Genomic DNA, 20,960 nt, shown 5'->3' with positions numbered 1-20,960 from the left:
GTGGTGGTCATTGGTCAGCATAGTTTGAATAACATTATAATACTGAATTGTTGACAAGTACTCATTTGGGTTGTGTACACTACATAGTATAAGAGCGAAAGAAAGATAACATAAAGAAATAATAAATGTGATATATGATGTTACGTAAGAGAGGTAAAAAATAAAATTGAGTGTACTAGAATTTACAACAATAATGGAATCAATTGTGATGTGTAGATTTCGTTTTTTCTCTATCTCTAAATTCTCATCACATCGCAACATATATATTATATTCATTATCGGGTGTCAACCAAACATTTTCCTAATAGAATATGGAGAGAGGTCTTGTCCAACCAAAGTTCTTTTCAAGGAGACAGAAGGGTGTTTGTCTTTGAGGTTTTATAATTTTATAAAGAAGTTAGTCTTCTATCACCCTAAACTACTTTTAACTTCGGGGTTACATTCTCCTTTAGTACTTTTCTTTGACAATTACATTGGAAAGATGGAAGGAGAAGGAAAAATGTCAGCAGAGAACAAGCAGAAAGGAAGGTTCAAAAGAATATGTGTCTTTTGTGGTAGTAGAGTTGGATACAAGTCTGCATTTAGTGATGCAGCTCTTGTGCTTGGTGATTTGCTGGTAGTTCTTTCTCTATTATTATTTGCCAATTCATAAAAGAGTAAATGTTCATTTGTATAGTTCTAACTCTTGCATGTGTTTGTTTATTCATTGTTTTGAATTATTTCATAGGTTGAGAAGAGAATTGACTTGGTTTATGGAGGAGGAAGACTAGGACTAATGGGCTTGATCTCTCAAACTGTGCTAAAGGGAGGCTGCCATGTTCTTGGGTAATATTTTTTAGTTCCTCAACTTGTTTGGAAATCCCTCTATAAATGATTCTACAGTCAAAATCAATTATAGAGAGAAGCTAAGTGCCAGAATTGCTTCTGACAGAAAATCAACTGATCCAAACATGTTATATATTAGGATCCCTTTGATTGATTACCTTCATTGTTTATCTTTTTTTCTTGTTAGAGTGATTCCTAAAGCTCTGTTTCCTGTTGAGGTACCATTCCATCCTTGATTGCTATGATCATGTGCTTCTTTCAATTTGAATTCTCCTCATAAAAGACTTACACTGATCAAAGCATGCAATTAGATAGCTGGGGAAACCTTTGGAGAAGTGATTTCAGTTGCAAACATGCATGAAAGGAAGTCAATAATGGCTAAACATGCTGATGCATTCATAGCCCTTCCTGGTATATGTAGATATGGAATTTCAGTGTTCTTTTCTGTAATTCAAACATTCCTTTAGTCATTTCACATACATGGATATCTAATCAAAGTTACAAGCTTTTAGGAGGCTATGGAACCATGGAAGAGTTGCTGGAGGTGATAGCCTGGTCCCAACTAGGAATACATGATAAACCAGTAAGATTATCCTTATCCACTACTTTTAGGTGAATGAGTATATCAGTAAACTTGATCTTGAAGAGGATGGACCATTTAGAAAGACTTCTTTTACAATAAAAACATATCTAACTGAACTTGGACTTTGCCATAAAAAACCATTCATGCTATTTTACCCAACAACTAAAGTTTTTGGGCTAGAGATTCATGACGCCCCTTTTAATTTATCATTACTTCTTCTAACTTGGTCACGTTCGGAAGAACTTGTTTGAGTTTATTTTACACTATAAGCGCTTATGTATGTGTTTGTGTGAGCTTAAGTCTACCTATAAGCAGTTTTGACTTTATTTATTTCTGTAAGCGACTCAAATTACCTATAGCTTATTTTTAGCTTATTTCAATAAGTTTATCAGATTAACTTATAAGTAAGTATTTTATGCGATACATGCTTATTGATAAAGTGCCTAAGGTGTTTATCCAAGCACACCCTATATGCAGGTGGGATTGTTAAATGTAAATGGGTATTTCAATAGCTTGCTGACCTTATTTGACAAGGGAGTGGAAGAGGGCTTCATAGACAACTCTGCAAGGCATATTGTGGTCATAGCAGACACAGCAGCAGAACTCATAAAGAAAATGGAGGTATGTTCTTACAATTTACACAAAACATGCTGATGGTCATCATGTCCAAGATTGTAGGCAAAAAATAAGTGAATTATTTTTCTTGTTTATTAATTTGCTTTTTTTATTTTGTGTTTTTCTAGGAGTATGTCCCCATCCATCACAAGGTTGCACCAAGACAAAGTTGGGCAGTGGACCATCTATTATTAGAGAAGAGTACTGAAACTGAGGAGATCCTAAAAGCTTAGACCTCCATCATCCGTTTGTATAAGAAAAATGTTTCATTCCAAGTCTATAAGTCTTGTCCCTAATCATCACATCAAACATCCTTTTTTGGTAAAGAGAGAGAAACTCAATTGTGATTTTTATAGTCTCCAATTGGTTGCAAGAAAAAATAGTGGTGTGAAAATAGAAGAATTTTGTGTATAAAAAACTGAAAACATATATATAGCAAGTTTAGTTCCATTTGCATTAAAAAAAGTCTTTAGTGTGGAAATCTCAGGATATAACATTATTAAGCATGAATCTTGCATGTTGGAGCTCAATAGATCAATTGAATAGTACTAAAGTTTGTGAAGTTTGAATCTCTTTCCCTAAAAGACCCATTGACTCTGATAAATTATATATCATGATGAGGTGGAAAAAAAGTGAGCAAGATTGTGATGTTCTTAATTATAATTATTTTTTCAGTATGGGGATGGTGAGGAAAGGACCAGGGACCTCCACTTGCTACCTAGTTTCATTTGTGTAAATGTGTGAACGGGAGCCTCTGGAATTGACCCCATTACACAATTGACACCTTTGTTTTTTAGTGTCTATTAACTTCTGAGAACCCCTATGGTGTGGAGTTGACAAATAATGGGGTAGCATTTCCTACTCTACACGTAGCTTAGATAAGGGCACATATCTGTAAAAACTAAAAACTATATCTTTATGTAGTGGAGTTACTTTCAAACACGAGAGAAAAGGTGTTTTTGGCCTTATGGGGACAGATAAGTTCCTTTCAAAACTTCTGGGACATCTTTTGTAACTAGCCTTTCTATATCATGATATGGATTTAAGGGAAGCATCACAACCGTTGAATGACAAGTCAACAATTGAGATTATAACTATAAACTTATACGTATATAAGAACTATGGTGTTCTTACAATTTCAACAATTAATTTTTTAATATGTGGTATTCTTACAATTTCAACAATTAATTTTTTAATCAACGGATATGATAACTTATTTAAACTTTTAAAGTGACTTTCCTCATTTTAGAGCATCTCCAATGGTGTGATCTTATTTTGAGACTTAACTCATTTTTTGTGGGCCTAGACCGCCACATAGGATTTAAGACACCCATAAGGTCCTCATGCACATTTTACTTTAGTGGTTGAAATCTTATTTTACTTTTGACCGGACCCACGATACCTAATATATTTATATTATTTATTTCTCTCCCTGATTTTTCACTTTGGTTATGGTATTGAAGGAGAGAGAATAAAATATTATTTTATTTAAGATCCCAGATTTGAGAGTACCTGAGTTAATCTCATACCATGTTACCATGTAGGATAACTCCAATGATGAAATTTAATAAAATCCGGATCTTATTTTGAAATCCCAAAATAAGGACTCCATCGATCGATCATAATACATAGGGAAAATCATGCAAAGGATCCTAATTCATTAGTGGTGTCATTAATGTTAGCAATTTGTTGGGGCTATACTGTAACTCATTTATTTGTCACATATTAACAGTTGGCTTAGTTGTAATTTTATCCCTCGTTTCCCAAAAAATAAAATAAAAAAGTGTCCCTCTAGTTTTGGGATAGGTAATTTTGATCCTATAGTGTCAGCTACTCCATTTGTCTTTCATCCAATTACTCCATTTAAATCTTTCTACTTTTAAAATTGAACAAATTTGATCATATAGTATATTAACTTGTCATCCATTAACTAATAAAAATAATATTTTTAATCAAACTAAATATATACTATTTTATATCTTTAACAAACTATTCTGATGCTCGGTCAGACATCATGCTTTTATACAAGTTCAAGGTTCCAAGCCATAGATATAAAACTATTAGCCAAGTTATGAAGTGAGTTTCCAGTTATAGCGGATGTGTACAGCAGCAATTCGGGAGGTAAATTTGATTTATGGTCTTGTACACAACTTTCCTTTCAAACAATTTACAAAACATCATTAATAAGACAGTAAATTACTAAGGCATTGCTTACAAACTACTAAAAAAAAGGTAGAAAGGGTTGTACAAGTAGAGGTGTAGCTACAGCGTTACAAAAGGCCAAAATACAGGATATTCAAGTTCAAAAGATAATTAAGCAAGCTCCACTTGTTTCTAATCCTAGTTGCAGAGTAAGAAGGTTGCATTAATAGAGATCACTGCAGCTATTAGAATAATACAATAACATGAACATCTAGCATCTAGAATCTAGAATCTACATCAAACCAAGGATGAGGGCATTTTACAGTACAAATAGAAAATGCTGAGGAATAAACATATCTTGAAATGGTGCAGATGACTACTGTCAGAAGCATTTCCGATGAACAATGGAAGGTCCGGTTTCATCATAGTCTGCCTTAGTTATATGCTGATTTTGAGGGAAAACTACTTTTGCAAGTATGGCACCTCCCACCCATGCTGAATACATGGTTAAATTTTCTGGCATGTACTCTGGAGGCTGAGAATATCCACCAGCAGAAACATGAATTAAAACATGAATAATCACACATTTTTTTTACAGTTTTTATGTAGTTGTACAAGAGGCGCAAAATACTTTTCCCTCTTGTAAAGATTTGATATTTACATTTACAAAAGAGAGTTAAAAAAAAACTAGCTCGTAACATATTGATTTTTTTATATAATATGAAGTTAGGTAATTTATAAGTCAACCAAATTACCTTAACAAGGGTAGGTTGAACCGCGGATGAACTTAAGTTAGATTCCTTCTGAAATCTGTCTTCAAAACCTGCAGAGAGAAGCAGCATTAACCAGTTAGAAATAATAATTCATATACCATAGATTCCTCATAAATAAGAAGTCAGAATGTTGAAATAACCCCCATCTTTATTGAACAAAATAAGTATGAAGATAAAAGACAATAGTCATTTCTCCAACTTCTATCTCTGTATTATGTAATTCTTGGGTCAATTCCCAGTTTGTGTATTTGGAAGTTTCTGTCAGACTATCATGTTTGACCAATTATCAGGCATCAAATTTACAAAATCACAATTGAGAAATTTAATGGTCTGATATTAAGTGGTATAGCCAAGATATCGTAATACTCCATGGGATCAGTCTCCTGCAAATGCAAGGTAAGGTTGCCTACAATAGGTTCATAATAGGTCCAACCCTTCCCCATATCCCACTATGGAAGAAGCCATAAGCACAAGGTTGCCCTTTTTAGTAAGTAAGGAAGTATTGATATATAAACCAAAGATCCACACATTATTCTTAAATGGGAAAAGAAAAAAAGTACAAGTTCGCATCAAGTTTGTCCTAAATTCACCACTACTATTAAAGAGGGAAAATTGACCTGTCATAGAAGAAGTGCCACCACAAACCACCGTATTTTCTAGAAGCTGCCGATGATTATCAGATGATACAGTTGAAATAGTTCGGACAAGCTGCTCAACAATGCCATGAGCATCTAAACCCAACAGACTTGGCTGGAATAAAGCTTCACCAACAGTATATCTTTCTCTCCCAATTGTTATCACCTAAGGTAATTCAACTTTCAAATGAAGTCATAAATTATTGAAGATTCATTGATAGAACTTAGAATGTGAAACCACATTGTTGACAGGCAAAGTTTTCCACCCCTCGGACAAGCCTGTTTGGCCTGCAAATAACCCTTGGGCTGGTCCAGATTTTTAGAAAACCACTTTTGTTGGCTCAGTCTGACAAAAGCTGCTGCTAGTTCTATAGATAGACAGCTAGAACACCTTTCAGAGGCATACTGCTAAACTGTCCCCCATAAGGAATGTGAAGATTTCAGAGAGAATTTTCAACAGTCTGAGTAGTAGAGAATTTGCAAAGTGGTTCTCCAAAAAAGCTAGTTATAACATATAAATACAATAAAAGAAATTCACATGATAAGCCAGAAAAATTATGATTTAATTTTAATCGGTAAACCATGAGAAGTTGAACACAATGTATTCCAATTCCAAAGTAACAAATATAGCCACTTTGTCATTTCAGCTTATAAGTTTTGTGTAAGTCTAACAGCAACCCAAATGTTTAAATCAAGCACAATAGTCGGAAAAAAGCTCTGATATCTCCATAATGATTCTTCATCCCCACACTCCCTTTCATTTTCATTTCCTTCCCACTCTTGCAATCAATATTAAGTCATCTAGAGTACTACCAAATTACCGATATATCAAAAGCTAACATAAAAATCAAGAATAGCAAATTATGAGTATCACAAGTCAAATCGAATCAGACAAATCACTAAATCAGACCTGTCCATCAGGAAGGGTATGTTTCTCCACAGGACAAAAATGTTCGGTCTTCTGATAAGCTAATTCATCTTCAGCACAGCATGAGTATTGCTCTTTTATTTTCTCCACATCAGACAGGCTGATATTTACTAGAGGATTGGACTTGCCAAGTTCTTGAGCCAGGAAATTAGTTAGATCCATACCTCCCAACTCGAATCTTCTTGAGGCAATGTGGTGAACAGCACCCTCAATTACTGGTGCAATATCTATTTATAAAACCAAAAATATGAAGATGCATGTAACAACCAGTGAGGTCAAGAGTAAATTCATATTTGAAGAACAACACTGAGACATCCATTTATCTACTTCAATGAAGTATGCAATATTTACAGGACCTAGGCATGGCAAACATATCTGAACCCATGGGCAGTTACTCGAACCGACCCAGCCTGACTTTGACAAACCGAACCGACTTTGACGGAGAAAAACCATTTTCAGTAGGTTTGGATATGACTGTGTGTGACTACTAATATACTACTCCCACTTGCTTTTCGGAGAATATTAACAAGCTAGACCTTTTCTATTTGGACCAACGCCCAATCTTTATTTTTAGTTTTCCTCTCCTCTCATGACTATTATTTCTCAGCACATTAGAAGTTTTGGGACCTAAAGCCACATGATTACGTGCTGGAGATAACATACACCTACATAAAAACAAACTGCCTGATCCACATAGCAAGCAGATCAAAGTTTCTAAAATTCTATTTATTGTATAACTCATATGCATAATTAAAATGAATTCCTATCACAAAAGACGTGGATACCTATTTTTCCGTGGCCAATATCAACAGTGCATCCTGAAATACGTCCCACCGCATACAGTGACAACACAGCTTGTTCTGAGGCATAAAACCCAGATATGTTGAATGTTTCAAACATTAGTTGCACTAACTGTTCCTTGTTGGCCTGGAAAACAAAAATAATGCATACATTGTTCAAGAAAAAGCTGTATATATATATATCACATGTATCACTTATTTATTTTGTCTTCCTAATATGGGTATATAAGAAAACAGAAGGGGAAACCTTTGGGGTACAGAGTGGATCAGTAAACAGTATTTGTCCTTCATTGCCAATTTCCCATCCAAGGCCAGTGTACAAAACATGGTGCAGCAAATCCTCAATGGCGTCCCAATCCCTGACGAACCCTCGCACGACAGGATCGACAGTGAAGCTATCAAGTGATGAATCTGACCCATCATCTAGCAGCCGTTTCATCTGAGTGGGAATTATCTGAAACAGAAAAATACACAGACATGACTAGCATCCATCAAAATCTAGTGTAGTAGTGATGGTAGCAGTGGGGAAAGGTAGAAAATGCAAAGAGGGGAGCATGGAGTCAAATAGTTGAGAATGAGAAATTGCAAATAATACCATGGGAGGAGTCTGATCAGGGATAGCAAAACCAGCTTTGAGGAGCTTGGAGCCGACGTCGACCACCGCCGCTTCCATCTCCGGCGAACCCTAAATCTTCTACTCTTCGTTTCCCAGTGAATCGTCTCTACTCTTCATAATAGTTGGTTTTTTTAAATCTTTTTTTTTAATTAATAAAAAAAATCATGATGTATATATATAAATGATTTATCAGTTTTTTTAAATAATAAAAAATCTATTTACAAAAAAAAGTTAAAATGATTTATCAATATTTTTTTAGTCAAAGACAATGAGCGTGGCATAGTGTATTAATGTTTGGCTTATTTTCAGAGAGATTGTGAATAATAGAAATCAAATAGTATTAATGGAAATTAATTTTAATATTGGAAATAAGTTGGAGTAGTCGAGTAGAGCTCTCCTGATGTGGTCAAGTTGATTGACTTGCCAAACGTGCCTCTATACTTCCTTTAGCTAGGCATACATTTCCTATGCATAAGAAAAATATTTTTAGGTATAATAATTTATTTTTTAATAAAATGAAAATTTCTTTTTTGACATACTAAGACAATCGGATCAGCTGCTAGGTCACAAAAATGATTGTTCTTACTGCAATTCTGATCTTAACTTTTAATTTTTTTTTTTTTTTATAGTTTTATCAAACACAACATAAATTCAATGTAATGTAATCCCTTTTTTGGTGTCATAGGAAAGAAATTCAAAATTTGTGGTAGCGCCTATCTTCACTAAGTTCACCAAGTTGTTCATTGTTTAGCCAGTGACCATACCAAAAGGACATGCAACTTGCGCAAAGTTTAAAAGTTGAACCCTTCTTTGATTGTCTTCCATATTGACAACATAAACGTATACATATCCACGAACAAACAGAGCACTAAAATTATGTGACATTGACTTTAACATGAATCATTTGAGTTCAGCGGAAATTCAAACACACACTAACATCTAAATATCAAACAGTAGCTCTATATTCTAATAAAAGAATAGAAAAATATCAAGAATTTCGATAATTGCAACGGCCTTATACGCCAACAATATCCAGTGGCACAAAAACTCTCATTATTTAACTATAATGTATGAAGAAAAATAATTCACCTCTGAATAATTCACCTGCAAGGACAATCAGGGAGTGACAGTAATTACAATTGTCATGTAACCACGCCATAAACAAGGAACAGCTGCAACATGTTTTTACGAAGCAACTTCTATGACTCTCTAAACAAATAATTATCTTTTGGTGGTACAAAATCTAGATAAGCAAGCAGATGAATCATATTCATGAAAACAGCTATATTTACAAATGGCTAAATGATCAAGATTCATGAACCGAAACAAGAGGTATATGACTAGAAAAGACTTCATATGAGACTTGATGGAGATATTTCACCAACATCACGCTTGCGTTTATGGTCTCCCTGCAGATTATCAACAACCCCCATGTTCACAGGTGAAGAAGCTATGGAAGTACAGAAGGCTTCGTCCAGAGCAAAATGATCGTCGCTAGCTGGATTCTCCAGTTCCCCATTGTTAACTGAGATCAAGTTACATTGCTCCTCAACTGAGTGACTACCATTGCCTTTCAGTTGAAGATCGTCATTGCTTTCCTTGAGTGATGGGTCTCTTGAGCTGGTCTCTGGTGTCTCAACCAGAAGGGCTTCAAGGAAACCCTCAGTAACAGGACTTCTCTGAGAAATGAATTTCACATCCAATAGCGGGATTTCAAAATCTACTACATTTGAAGCAAGTGAAAATTCCAGAACATTCTCTATAATGTTCTCATGGAAGGTTTTTTCTGGGACCTCTGTTGCACTTGCACTAGTAAGTTCAGTCCATGCAGCGGATCCTTCATGAGTGATATTAAGACCACTTGGGGTTTGATTGTCAAGCAACTCATTTGAAATGTAATTCACATCGGATGACAATACATCACTTTTTCCATATTTGTCATTTTTCGCAATCACCTCGTCACTCTCATGATTATCATCGTCTTCATTTAAAACCTCAGGGGCTTCATACGGTAGAGTATCAGTATTCTTTGGAGACTCTAAAGATAGAGAAGAAGATAAAAAATTAGCTAAAGCAGAAGATAAAGCATCATCAATGGACTGCTTTCCTCTATCATTTGGAGAATTCATTTCTGGTCCCGATGCATTATCAACCTCATCCTCATCATCAGAAAACTCAGGAGCTGTAACTACAAGACCTGGGAATATTTGAGGAGCATATTCCAAATCAGACATATCATGAGGAGAGACATACGATACCTCTGTGTGTAAATAATTATTATCTGATTCAATTTCTCTAATTGCAGGATCATCAAGACCAATGTCACAAGAGATGTCATCTGATTCAGTAGAAGAAGCATCAGGAGCAGAAATTCTATAACATGATGGTGATGCAGAACTCTGCAATTTCTGAGTCAGTGTATCAAGTTGCTGCTCAACTCGCTGGAGTCTTGTCTCAATGCTGTTCATGGGCATTACCATTTTCTCTTGAAAGCCCAAACAGATTTGTTCTAGCCTGTCCATTCGAGATACAAGTTGTTCCAGGACTCTTTCAACGCCGCCACCTGAAAACCCACCTTGATTGCTCTCAGTAACTGCAACTTGTGATGGGACAGTACTAGCACTGTGATTGTTCACCACTTCTGCAATTTTTGAGTGCACAGCACTGCAACTGCTATCCACTTTAGCAGCGTGTAAGGGAACAGCAGCATGGCCACTCTCCATGTTAGCAACTTGTGTGTGTATGTCTGGCTGGGATGAACCTTCTATCACCTCTTTCAATTTCACTTCTTGAGGATCACTCATGCTAGCTTTACCTTTAAGTTGAGTTTTAATTACAGAATCACTAGGGCAGGGGTTTTCCTCCAATCCATCCTCTGAAACATGTTGCTTCTCCTTTCTAACAGCATTTAGATCTCCAAGGCCCGTTTTTGCCTTGGATAACTGCATCAAGGTAGGAAGAAACATAGCCATGAGAGAACTGCTAGACGAGTTTTCATTCCGGGTTTCCTGGGTTTCTGAATCAACAGGATCAGCAAACACATAAATCTCATGGACATTAACGCAACCTTTACTCTGAAGCGAGAGCAAACGGATTGTAACAGAAACACAAGGATCCACATCATCAATCTCTGCCGTAGCCTCATAAAGATCCTAATGACATAAAAAGAGAACCTTAAAATCAGAAAACAAAGATATAACCAATAAATTACTAGTAGGTAGTAGCTAACAATTACCACCAACTTGGTTAAGAAAAAACCATTTAACCTGAGTTTGGATTTCCATAAAACTCAACATCAATCCAAGCTAAACTCAATGCCACAAAATCCTAGTTATCTATTTAATCCTTGAAATCTGTAAAATCATGTTTATATTAATGCAAACCGAAAACTAAAACACAATTCAGTAATTCACATTAGCTTCTATGGTTAGTGTCTAATAGTTTCAGGACTTAAAAAATACCCAACATTGGCAATAATACCATCATCTTCAAATTTATTTGGAATGAATAACAAAGTGGAATCTGCAACTACAAACCATACCTGAGTGGCATGATCGGAAGTATCAGCAACTTTGACTTCAACCCAATCATCTTCACATTTAACACTCGAATCTCGATTAGGTAAAGACTCGATCAAATTACAACGAAGAACGTCACCGTCTCGAACAGCGACACCACATCGAACCGTGCATAGATACTCGCCGGTGGTCTTGAGGTCGGGTGCACAGTAAATCTCGTAGACTCGCGCGGTGCTTCGAATGTAGACTTGTCTCAGCTCGTGTTTCCCTGCAAAATTAACTGCAAAACACAACACAACAGAGAATGAATGAGAATGTCTCAGTCAGATCATGGAACAGAGAAGAATGAAATTGAGATTACTGACTCTTGATCTCGCAAGGAGGGGAATCTGGTGAGGGAGGGAGGAGGAGAAGAGGAGTGGATTCGATGGTGGGTTGTTCGTCGTCGGTGAAAGAGAGAGAGGATTGGATGGTGAGGCAGTTAGGGATTGTGCCGGAGGCGATGGTCCAGTTGCTTTCGGAACTCCAATTTGTTTCCATCGTCGTCGTCGTCATCCTCATCAATACAGGTTTCTGAAGAACAAAAGGAGAAGGAGAATAAAGGTAGGGGTTTATTTATACTCTTCTTGAATCTTGACGGAAAAATCAAGCAATGTTTATTACGAATAATATCACCTATCACGTGCATATTTTAATGAGATGAGAACAATATAAAAAATATTAACAATTTCAAAAAAAACTAATTTTGATGAAAGTTTTTATTTGAAGATAATAAGTTAATAAATAATATTCTATTTTTATTCAATATAAAAAATCACCTTACCTTAAAACATGAGGTATAAAAATTACTTATTGAGAATAAGCATATCATTATTATATTTATATTTGGAAGGATTAATTAAAAGATGTTATTTGTGGGCCTGAGTAGAGTGGATCAATAATATTTTAGTTCTAATTAAACACCGTCAAATTTAAGGACACTCGATCAAACTGCAATAAACTATGAAATTAAAAAAAATTAAAAATGTGCTATACTCGTGGTTTTAAACATTTGGTATCATGTTTTTCTTCTTTTACCTTAACTTTTCAGGTTGTGACGGTTAAAATTGCCACAAATTACTTATGTCATTTGGGTGTCTGAATATAATGAATGTGACCCAATATTTCTGTCAATACACGAGCCATATAAATGAACATTTCGTAAAATTCTCTTATATTAAACTCTACCAATTTGCTAACTTAACAATAATTGAAGTAGTTTTTATTTTGGTTTATACCAAAATATCTACTGTCGGTGTTGGTGTCAACAGTAGAGACTAATCCCTTCATGAGTTCATGGTAAATATTTGCACTAAGCCGTAAATATCTTGTCGTGAATGTGCTACATTGGCATGAATATGTATTGAGTATTGGACTTCAAACCTCACCAATTTAGATGGCAATGGGTAGGGTACTATAATACACATTCCCGTACCCGCGTTTTCAAAAGATACCCGTACCCGTCCCCATACCCGCGTGGGTAGTAATTTGAATGTCCGTCCTCGTACCCTCTGGGTACCTATATGCCTGTACCCGTGCCCATTACCCACAATTTAGTTAACGAATATTTAATTTTCATTCTCCAAAAGAAAATAATATATAACTAATGTTATAAAATAAAGAGCATTAATCAAAAATACAAAAGACTATCCAAATACTTAATAAGTAATACCATTCATTTTTAAAAGAGTAATTTAGAAACTTATAACTTAAATTTGGTTTTATAACTTAAATTTAGTTTGTTGGTATATATATTTCAAAGTGTGTATATATAATAAAAATAATTATAAAGTGTGTGCGGGTATGGGGCGGGTTGGGTACTATACTACCCATACCCGCACCCGTACCCACTAATTTTTGCGGGTAATTATCCATACCCAACCCCATACTCATCTAGCAGGTTTTTACCCTACCCATTGTGGGTATTTTGAGCGGGTACCCAATGGGTCCGAGACCGGACCCATTGCCATCCCTAATCACCATTAAAGGATCAAGTGAGACCATAAATCCATCCCAAGATAGTAAGTTAGTAATTAAATCAAATCTAGTGTTATCACACCTACATTTCTCTTCACCACTTTACTTATCATACCTCTACCTTTTTTTTCTTTCTCATAATCTCTCTTCCTTCCAAATATATTTTGTTTCACATGTCTTTCTCTTGTACAGCATATGAAGATTCATTTCTTTTTCTTTCCAAAAAAGAAAATGCTGATCATCTCACGAATGAATGTTCTTGATCAAGTGGCTTCTAGTTAAATCTACTCAAGGTCGTTTTCATTTCATCTTTGTAAATCGCAAACATAATATTTCCTCCCCTCTCAAAAGAAAGATGAGTAACACATTTCGATGTTGCGCTGGTTATGAACCGTTAACTTGTTGGTTGGCTGAGATTCTCCAAACTAACAAACCACTTTAGAGACCGGCTAAAACAGATTCAACTAAAATAGATGCTAAAATTTATACTAGCCAGCATTAAACTGAAAACTATCAGAGACAAGAGATAAGGCAAAGGTTGTTATTTCTTTCATGATCAACTAGTACAGCGAGTCAGAAACGATCATGCAGATGAAACCAAAACATTACATACACCCCCCACTGTTATCAACTTTTTCCTTAGTTGCGGCAAATTCTAGCTGTTGGATTGGTGACACAAACAGGAGCATAGGCTTTCTTAGCTTCTGGGGAGCCACGTTTGGGCTCATCAGCCACAGCCATCCCAGCAACAGAGCAAACAGCTGCTGCTGCAGCAGCAAACATGATGTTCCTCCTTCCCTCCTTGTCATTGTCATAACTCACCTTCATTTTTTCTCCATCAACTGTTCTGGCAGCATTGGCTACCACCACGAGGCTCCGCCGGGAAGCCACGGGAGACCGGTTGGCGATGGCTGAGCTGCTGAGGAAGGATGCTGCCATGGTGACTGATGCCATTGCTGCAATGTAATGTGATCTGGTTCTGAACTCTAGTCCTTCTATGTTGCAAGTAGTTTAGTTGGATAAAACATAAAAGAACATATGAAAGGTAATCAGAATCACAAACGAGGTGCTGGTAGGACAATGTCATCCACTATCTTATCTCATTCAAGAAATGACCACTAAATTAGTGCCACGTTGAAAAGTTGATCCTCAGGAACTGGTGGCCCTGAGACTTACAATGAAGCTTGCGAATATCAGACTAGGAGGATCAGAAAAAATAAAACATGGGAATTGGAATTAATGACTTAAACACTTTATAGCTTCCTTTAATAATAGCTTTGGGCACACATCTTGGGTGTGATTGTGAAAAGAGCTCACATGTGTTTGGATAATAAGCTTAACTAAGCGCTTATTGTCATATATTACATAAAATAAGCTAATTTAATAAGCTTACTAAAATAAGTTTAAAATAGCTTATAGATTAGTAAAACATTTATAGGTACATCAGTTATTTTCATAAACTTACTCAAACACATGTTTATATTATGAGATAAACTCAATTAAGTTCTTCATATTGTTACCGATCGCGGAGCGTCACAACCAACCAAAAAATAGCGGGATCGTGCATAGAAGACAACTCAAGAAGGCCAAGTGGTGGTGGTTCACGCTTGAAAGAGCAAAGAAGACAGCTCAGGAAGAGGGGCGCTTTCATTTAGGTTTCTTTCACGTCAAAATACTAGAAAAGCCCCTAAAAGTACTCACTTAACATGGGCATTTCCGTACCTCCAAAGACATTTCACATTGCTGAGATCCCATGCAAACAGCAGTGAAATGAGCTGCGATAGTAAACTGAGACACAATGATACATGTTGTCCCAGGACCCAGGGTGTAGACACATTGTGATGACGCGATCGATAACCTAGGTTCTTCCAAACACAACATGTCTATCTCCCTCCCCCTTTTCCTTTTCCAGTTTTCTTTTCTCTTTTTCTATTTTTTTTGGGTGGGGTTGGGCTCATCTCAGTCAGAGTAGTGTGAGCCACCCAACATTCTACTTAAGCAGTCCTAACACCCACTACAAGATTCTACAGCCCAAAAGACAAGCTAAATCAAACAGCAAACGCCATAAAGAATTGCAATCCACACTGTTTTGCTCAATGCTACATAGAATAGAATAAAATGTACTTACATTTCAAAGTCAGTTGCTTAGAATAAATAACATCCATTTACATTGTATTAATGTGAGCTGATACATTGATTCGTCAACAAAAAAGGTGAGCTGTTACACGGGACCTAGAATTTCATTTTACAAAAAAATGGCAATGGCTTCAACCTGTTTTTGTAGAGTACAAGTGAACCTAAGCGCATATAATAACAGCCTCTTCTCTTGTCGTGTATGGAGGAGGCAGTAAACTGTCCATATTTGCAAAAAGATCTCTGCGGCCAGGAGTTGGTTCCACAACAGGCGAATCCAACACAGAGTCAGGAATTGCTACAAGGGTTTCTTCAAAAAATGATTTTATTGTCTACATGGTTCAAGAATTCAGTTAGCATTTGAATCAATTAATACAATAACATTAGTTATAAAAAGGACAGTTAACAGTGATCAAATTGGGTTACACACAAAAAATTGAACCAAATAAGACTTTAAGAAAATTCTCTTCTCCCGTGTCCTCCCTCCAACCAAACACTATCTAAATGACGTACACTTCTAAGCACTCAACTAAGTAGAATTCATCGTAGCAACTATACCGTGCAATGTCGGAAAGCAGCATCTGCTTTGCGCTTCCAAAGTCCATTCCCGGGCGCTGAATGGAAAAGATTGAGTAAAGGCTGCAGCAACATAACAGATGATGTTCATATAATAGCAGCAAATAGGATGTAGAAATTTGAAAAACATTACAGCACTATATAGAAAAACATAGTTTTATTATATTAAATATTGGCTATTCTATACTACATACAGCTCTACACAAGAATTACCAGTGAATAGTACAAAATATGAAATTGCAAAATCAACTGACTGAGTGTTGTATTTATTCACACCTTCACAATATCTCGCACAGTTGGCCTATGTCCATATTTTCCCAACACCGAGTCCCCGTAGACGATATATTTTTCAAGGACCTAAATTAAGTGAGAAATAAATAAGGATAAACTCTGAGTAACGTGAAGGAATTGGTGCTGATGAATTCATGAAAGCCGGTATGAACCTGACGACGTGTAAGACTACAGCTTGGTGCACCGTAAATTACAGTATCAACATGTCCCAAAATATGCCAAGGGCTGTTGAGATTATCAACAATGGTTACTCAAGCCACAATATATCAGTTCATAAAAAACAATATTAAGAAGATTCAATCAAGAAAGAATAGTAATAGATATGAATCAATTTCTACATCCCCACTTAACATCTAAAACTTTCAGAAAGGTTGTTTCTCCTTTTTATGAGAAGCAGATTCCTGGTTATTGAAAGCAACATTTTATTGGAAACACAAATGGGGGTAATTTGTATTGACACTTACTTATTGTATGCTGCACGTCCAACCATAACACCATAAGCCCCAGCTTCTCGAGCTGCATAAACCTACAAACAAAGTCCCCGTGAACACGGGCATAGATGGAAGCATCAGAATGATATATAGTGACTACAGAGAACGGTTTTATTCGGGAAAGTTCCAAAAATAGCATGCACATCATATTTCAATGCACAAAAAATGATTACAATGACAACAACTCACCTCGTCAACACTAGTAATGCCACCGTTTATTGTAAATGTTAAATCGGGAAAGTCACGTAAGAGGCCATAAAAGTATTCATATCTGCATTTTAAAAAGAAAAAACTTGACATATCTTTTGCAATTCTATATATAATATAACTACAAAAAAACAAATAGTACATACTTTAGTGGAGGAATACTCCTATTTTCAGCAGGGCTAATGCCATTGAGCAATGCCTTCCTTGAGTGAATTATGAAGTGCTTAGTGGGTGATAGAGAAGAAACCTTGAATATGAAATCACCTGACAGACAACAAAAAGTTCAACATATAACCACCTAAACAATGACACAGATATTTTATAGAATTAAGTAGAACCTATGATCTAAATCACATCAATGACAATGTACAATAGAGATCCATCAAACTTTAGGACAAATATCATAAAAGTGCCCATCTTGCCAATGCTAATTGAACTCAGAATACTTCTTAATAATGTACCACGAAAGGCCTTACACAGCTCATCATAAGAGTCATGATCGTCCACACCAATTCGACATTTGACACTAACAGGTACATTTGTATTGGCAGCAATGGCTGACATAGCCTCAGCAACAAACTTTCCTTGTACACATTATCAGATTTCTATATCAATGCGCCAATGATGAAAACTTGTATATTCAATCCATTTGCATGTCAGAAAAATTAATTTAAGAATGACTTTCTAACCTTTGGGTCAAGCATAAGACTCACACCAAAGCACCCATGTCCAGCTACTTTGGGACTAGGGCATCCGCAGCTGGTATGTGTTTATTTATTAATAAAGAAAACTACATCAGAAACCATAAGTAGAACAATGAAATTTCAAGATTTAAGATGATAGGAAATATACTAACTTTAAGTTGATCTCATCATAGCCATAGGCATTAGCAAGTTCAGTTGCTTTTGCCAATTTTTCTACATTACTCCCTCCAATTTGAAGCACGATGGGATGTTGGTCAGGAGAAAATGCCAAGAACCTGTCCTGAACATAATAGATAAAACAAAATAATAGATGGTTTTTAAAGACCAATTTATCATGAAATGATGATGTGTAAATGTCATTCCATTAATCTGCCCTCTGCTGCACACACATATGCCCCCCTGCTACAATATGAATAGTCGACTTTTAAATAAAACTTATAGTCTTTTTACCATTACTAGTTACAAGTACATCTTATCACAAATAACTCAGACACTACAAATACAGTACTTACAATCATGATCTTAGCTATTCGCATAATAAAACCCTTTTAGCTCTTTCTTTTCTTTTCTTTTTCATACTTTATTTTCTGTTAACAAGCAGTCTAAACTTACCAGATTGTCCTGTTGATAGACAATTGTCTCAGCTGCAAGCATCTCCGTGTAGAGCCAAGCATGTTTTGATATGAGGCGCGCTAGAGTCCTATAGTGATGATCTGTCCACTCCATCATTGGAGCAACACTGAAATTCAGCCAACGAAATACAAAGACCAAAACATGTCAATAGAATCAGCAGAATACTCATAGTCATAACCATGGTTTTAAATCAAGGTCCACGACCGTGATTTCAGCCGCCATGTCAAGGTTTTGGAGGTTTCTGAAACCGCAACGCGACCATGATTTCGGCCGCGAAAGCCACATTTGTTCACAATTTCAGCAATACAAAGGACAACAACAACAAAAATATGTAGAGACAACAGGTAGTACCCACCTAAACCAAGGAGGAAGATAGTAATTTGGAAGCACTCCTTTATCATGTGATTGTTGTTTCGCAGAAAAGAACCTTGAGCTGCTACGGAAATTCCTACCAACATGGAATCTGCAATTGTTTCTAATGACAGTGGAACCTACAGGAGAAAATGAAACCGCTAGGGAATATCCTGAAAACTTCATCATCCCTTTCAGCAATGCATTCTCTTTGGTGCAGTGCCTACCCATCAAGAGAAAGCATATGTCACACTCTAACACACAACAAAATACGTGTGGTATGTACATGTGATGCATGAATTGAGAGAGAAAGAGGCATTTATAGAACAAGAGATGTGCAGAATAGAGAAAAAGAAAAAATATATATATACGTGAAAGAAGGAGAGTTCTGCCGGCGCCGGAATCTTCCTCGACCTTGGCGGCGGAGCTCAGCGTTCAGAGTTGGATTGGGGGAGAGGCGGAGAGCAAGTTATGTGTAGCCAGGGGAGCTTTATCCAGGAAATTAACTGCAATGCAAGCACTTTCAGTATCTTAACAAATAATTGTTTAAAAAAAATATCCTAATAAATAAATAAAAAATATTAAGGTTACCGAAAAAAAAAATTGTTGTATGATAGCTAAAGTAGTAAGAGCTTTAGGGCCCGTTTGGTGCGACGTATAGTATAAGGCCTGATAATATAAGACCTGATAGTATTATGCCTGATAGTATAAGCCCTGACAACTTTCTTATACTATCCAGCGTTTGGACATACTCCGTATAATTTACCATATCGTTTAAATTAATGAAATTTTATATTTAATGAAGTATTGAATAATGATATATAATAAAAATCAAATATGGAGGTGATTATAACGGTGGTGGCGGTGGTGATGGAAGTAGTGGTAGGTTGGTGGTGGTGGTGGCAATGGTGGTAGGTTGGTGTTGGTGGCGGTGGTGGTGACAGTGGAGATAGGTTGGTGGTGGTGGTGGCAGCGATGGTGGTGGTGGTGGCAGCGATGGTGGTTGTGGTGGTGGCGATGATAGGGTGGTGGTGGTGGTGGTAAGGCGGTGGCGGCTACAGTGGAGGGTGGAGGCAATGGTGGTGGTGGTGGCGATAGGGTGGTGGTTGTGGTGTTGGTGGTGGCGGTGGTGGCAATAGAGTGGTGACGACGATTATGGTGGTGGTGGCGATAGGGTGGTGGTTGTGGTGTCGGTAGGGCGGCGGCGGTGGTTGTGGCGGTGGCGGCAACACCGATGGTGGCGGTGGTGGTGACCGGGTGGTGGCGGTGGTGGCAGCGATGGTGGTTGTGGTGTTGGCGACGATAGGGTGTGGTGGTGGAGGTAAGGCGGTGGCGGCTAAGTAGGGTGGCGACGACGGTGGAGGGTGGAGACAATGGTGGTGGTGGTGGCGATAGGGTGGTGGTTGTGGTGTCGGTGGTGGCGGCGATAATGGTGGTGGTGGCGATAGGGTTGTGGTGGCGGTGATTATGGTGGTGGTGGCGGTAGGGCAGCGGCGGTGGTGGTGGTGGCAACACCAGTGGTGACGGTAGGGCGGTGGTGGCGGCGGCGGCGATGATCGGGTGGTAGCGGTGGTGGTGCCAATGGTGGTGTAAGTTGGCAGCAATAGAGGGTGGTGGTGATGGTGACTTATACGTCACAACCTTATCATGCCTTATCCATCACTCACATGATGGATTAAATAATACGTCATTTTAACGTATAAGGGGACTTTGATGGATAAGCTTATACAATACAATGTCATCACCAAACAATGGATAAACTCATAATGTATTGTATAAGCTTATATTATCATGCCTAATTCGGCGTGCCAAACGAGCCCTTAAGGACATATATATACACGGGTGAATGGAATGTTTAGGATCAATTCCTGTAGAATGAAATTTATATTTCTCCTAAAAATAAAAAAAAAATCCACTACAATTGATAGATAATTTAACTTCTAAAGTAATTGCGGATATCAGAATCCACAGCTAATCCGAATCACGTCTTTCAAGTCGCACGTTGCTTTTTACCACATCGGTAATGGGTTCATGAAATTCTACATGATTATGCATTCCTAAGGGGCAACAACAACTTGAGGTGTGTGGTGTGCTTGTAATGTTTTTCGTCTAGAGCATAGACT

General features: G+C 37.0%; 5 protein-coding genes across 7 annotated transcripts; 1 reads left to right on the top strand and 4 right to left on the bottom strand.

The window, feature by feature from the left end:
* The first annotated feature begins 320 nt into the window (after positions 1-320).
* LOC130747928 (cytokinin riboside 5'-monophosphate phosphoribohydrolase LOG1-like) lies at positions 321-2,585 on the top strand. The gene is made up of 7 exons (XM_057600990.1): positions 321-616; positions 728-825; positions 1,013-1,043; positions 1,137-1,236; positions 1,338-1,408; positions 1,886-2,029; positions 2,152-2,585. Exons 1-7 carry the CDS (start codon positions 482-484, stop codon positions 2,254-2,256), a joined length of 684 nt encoding a protein of 227 aa, XP_057456973.1. The 5' UTR covers positions 321-481; the 3' UTR covers positions 2,257-2,585.
* Positions 2,586-4,265: 1,680 nt separating this feature from the next.
* On the bottom strand, positions 4,266-8,056 carry LOC130747927 (actin-related protein 7-like). Its single transcript, XM_057600989.1, has 7 exons — positions 7,897-8,056; positions 7,549-7,755; positions 7,287-7,428; positions 6,484-6,728; positions 5,556-5,739; positions 4,921-4,988; positions 4,266-4,700 (listed from the first exon to the last, which is right to left on the bottom strand). The coding sequence occupies exons 1-7, from the start codon at positions 7,972-7,974 to the stop codon at positions 4,548-4,550; spliced, it is 1,077 nt and encodes a 358-aa protein (XP_057456972.1). The 5' UTR covers positions 7,975-8,056; the 3' UTR covers positions 4,266-4,547.
* Positions 8,057-8,986: 930 nt separating this feature from the next.
* Positions 8,987-12,036, bottom strand: LOC130747926 (uncharacterized). Its single transcript, XM_057600987.1, has 3 exons — positions 11,801-12,036; positions 11,459-11,715; positions 8,987-11,069 (listed from the first exon to the last, which is right to left on the bottom strand). Exons 1-3 carry the CDS (start codon positions 11,994-11,996, stop codon positions 9,270-9,272), a joined length of 2,253 nt encoding a protein of 750 aa, XP_057456970.1. The 5' UTR covers positions 11,997-12,036; the 3' UTR covers positions 8,987-9,269.
* Positions 12,037-13,978: 1,942 nt separating this feature from the next.
* On the bottom strand, positions 13,979-14,510 carry LOC130743091 (photosystem II 5 kDa protein, chloroplastic-like). Its single transcript, XM_057595208.1, has one exon. The coding sequence runs from the start codon at positions 14,403-14,405 to the stop codon at positions 14,091-14,093; it is 315 nt and encodes a 104-aa protein (XP_057451191.1). The 5' UTR covers positions 14,406-14,510; the 3' UTR covers positions 13,979-14,090.
* Positions 14,511-15,544: 1,034 nt separating this feature from the next.
* On the bottom strand, positions 15,545-19,363 carry LOC130747925 (uncharacterized). Of its 3 annotated transcripts, none has more exons than XM_057600984.1 (13): positions 19,209-19,363; positions 18,842-19,060; positions 18,466-18,592; positions 18,006-18,133; positions 17,839-17,908; positions 17,611-17,728; positions 17,296-17,413; positions 17,132-17,213; positions 16,916-16,977; positions 16,604-16,676; positions 16,437-16,517; positions 16,143-16,223; positions 15,545-15,916 (listed from the first exon to the last, which is right to left on the bottom strand). In XM_057600984.1, exons 2-13 carry the CDS (start codon positions 19,024-19,026, stop codon positions 15,749-15,751), a joined length of 1,293 nt encoding a protein of 430 aa, XP_057456967.1. In that variant the 5' UTR covers positions 19,027-19,060; positions 19,209-19,363; the 3' UTR covers positions 15,545-15,748. The 3 variants fall into 3 exon arrangements, with proteins under 3 accessions (XP_057456967.1, XP_057456968.1, XP_057456969.1); XM_057600985.1 differs by having other exon boundaries at positions 17,626-17,728; XM_057600986.1 differs by lacking the exon at positions 19,209-19,363 and having other exon boundaries at positions 18,006-18,128; positions 18,842-18,983.
* Positions 19,364-20,960: the final 1,597 nt, after the last annotated feature.

The sequence above is a fragment of the Lotus japonicus genome, chromosome 3 (genome assembly GCF_012489685.1).
Source record: "Lotus japonicus ecotype B-129 chromosome 3, LjGifu_v1.2".
NCBI classification, from domain to species: Eukaryota; Viridiplantae; Streptophyta; class Magnoliopsida; order Fabales; family Fabaceae; genus Lotus; species Lotus japonicus.
Note: the sequence above shows the minus strand (reverse complement) of the source record. Positions and strands in the feature narration are given on the sequence as shown.

Coding starts and splice junctions, on each gene's coding strand:
- LOC130747928 (XM_057600990.1), top strand. CDS start 482: ATGGAAGGAGAAGGAAAAATGTCAGCAGAGAACAAGCAGAAAGGAAGG. Junction 617..727: donor TTGTGCTTGGTGATTTGCTG/GTAGTTCTTTCT, acceptor ATTATTTCATAG/GTTGAGAAGAGAATTGACTT. Junction 1,409..1,885: donor TAGGAATACATGATAAACCA/GTAAGATTATCC, acceptor CCCTATATGCAG/GTGGGATTGTTAAATGTAAA.
- LOC130747927 (XM_057600989.1), bottom strand. CDS start 7,974: ATGGAAGCGGCGGTGGTCGACGTCGGCTCCAAGCTCCTCAAAGCTGGT. Junction 6,729..7,286: donor TATTGGCCACGGAAAAATAG/GTATCCACGTCT, acceptor TTTTATAAATAG/ATATTGCACCAGTAATTGAG. Junction 4,989..5,555: donor TGGCACTTCTTCTATGACAG/GTCAATTTTCCC, acceptor TTCTCTCTGCAG/GTTTTGAAGACAGATTTCAG.
- LOC130747926 (XM_057600987.1), bottom strand. CDS start 11,996: ATGAGGATGACGACGACGACGATGGAAACAAATTGGAGTTCCGAAAGC. Junction 11,716..11,800: donor CCCTCCTTGCGAGATCAAGA/GTCAGTAATCTC, acceptor TGTGTTTTGCAG/TTAATTTTGCAGGGAAACAC. Junction 11,070..11,458: donor CTTCCGATCATGCCACTCAG/GTATGGTTTGTA, acceptor TTATGTCATTAG/GATCTTTATGAGGCTACGGC.
- LOC130743091 (XM_057595208.1), bottom strand. CDS start 14,405: ATGGCATCAGTCACCATGGCAGCATCCTTCCTCAGCAGCTCAGCCATC.
- LOC130747925 (XM_057600984.1), bottom strand. CDS start 19,026: ATGATGAAGTTTTCAGGATATTCCCTAGCGGTTTCATTTTCTCCTGTA. Junction 18,134..18,465: donor TCTATCAACAGGACAATCTG/GTAAGTTTAGAC, acceptor TATTATGTTCAG/GACAGGTTCTTGGCATTTTC. Junction 15,917..16,142: donor CTGCTTTCCGACATTGCACG/GTATAGTTGCTA, acceptor TGAACCATGTAG/ACAATAAAATCATTTTTTGA.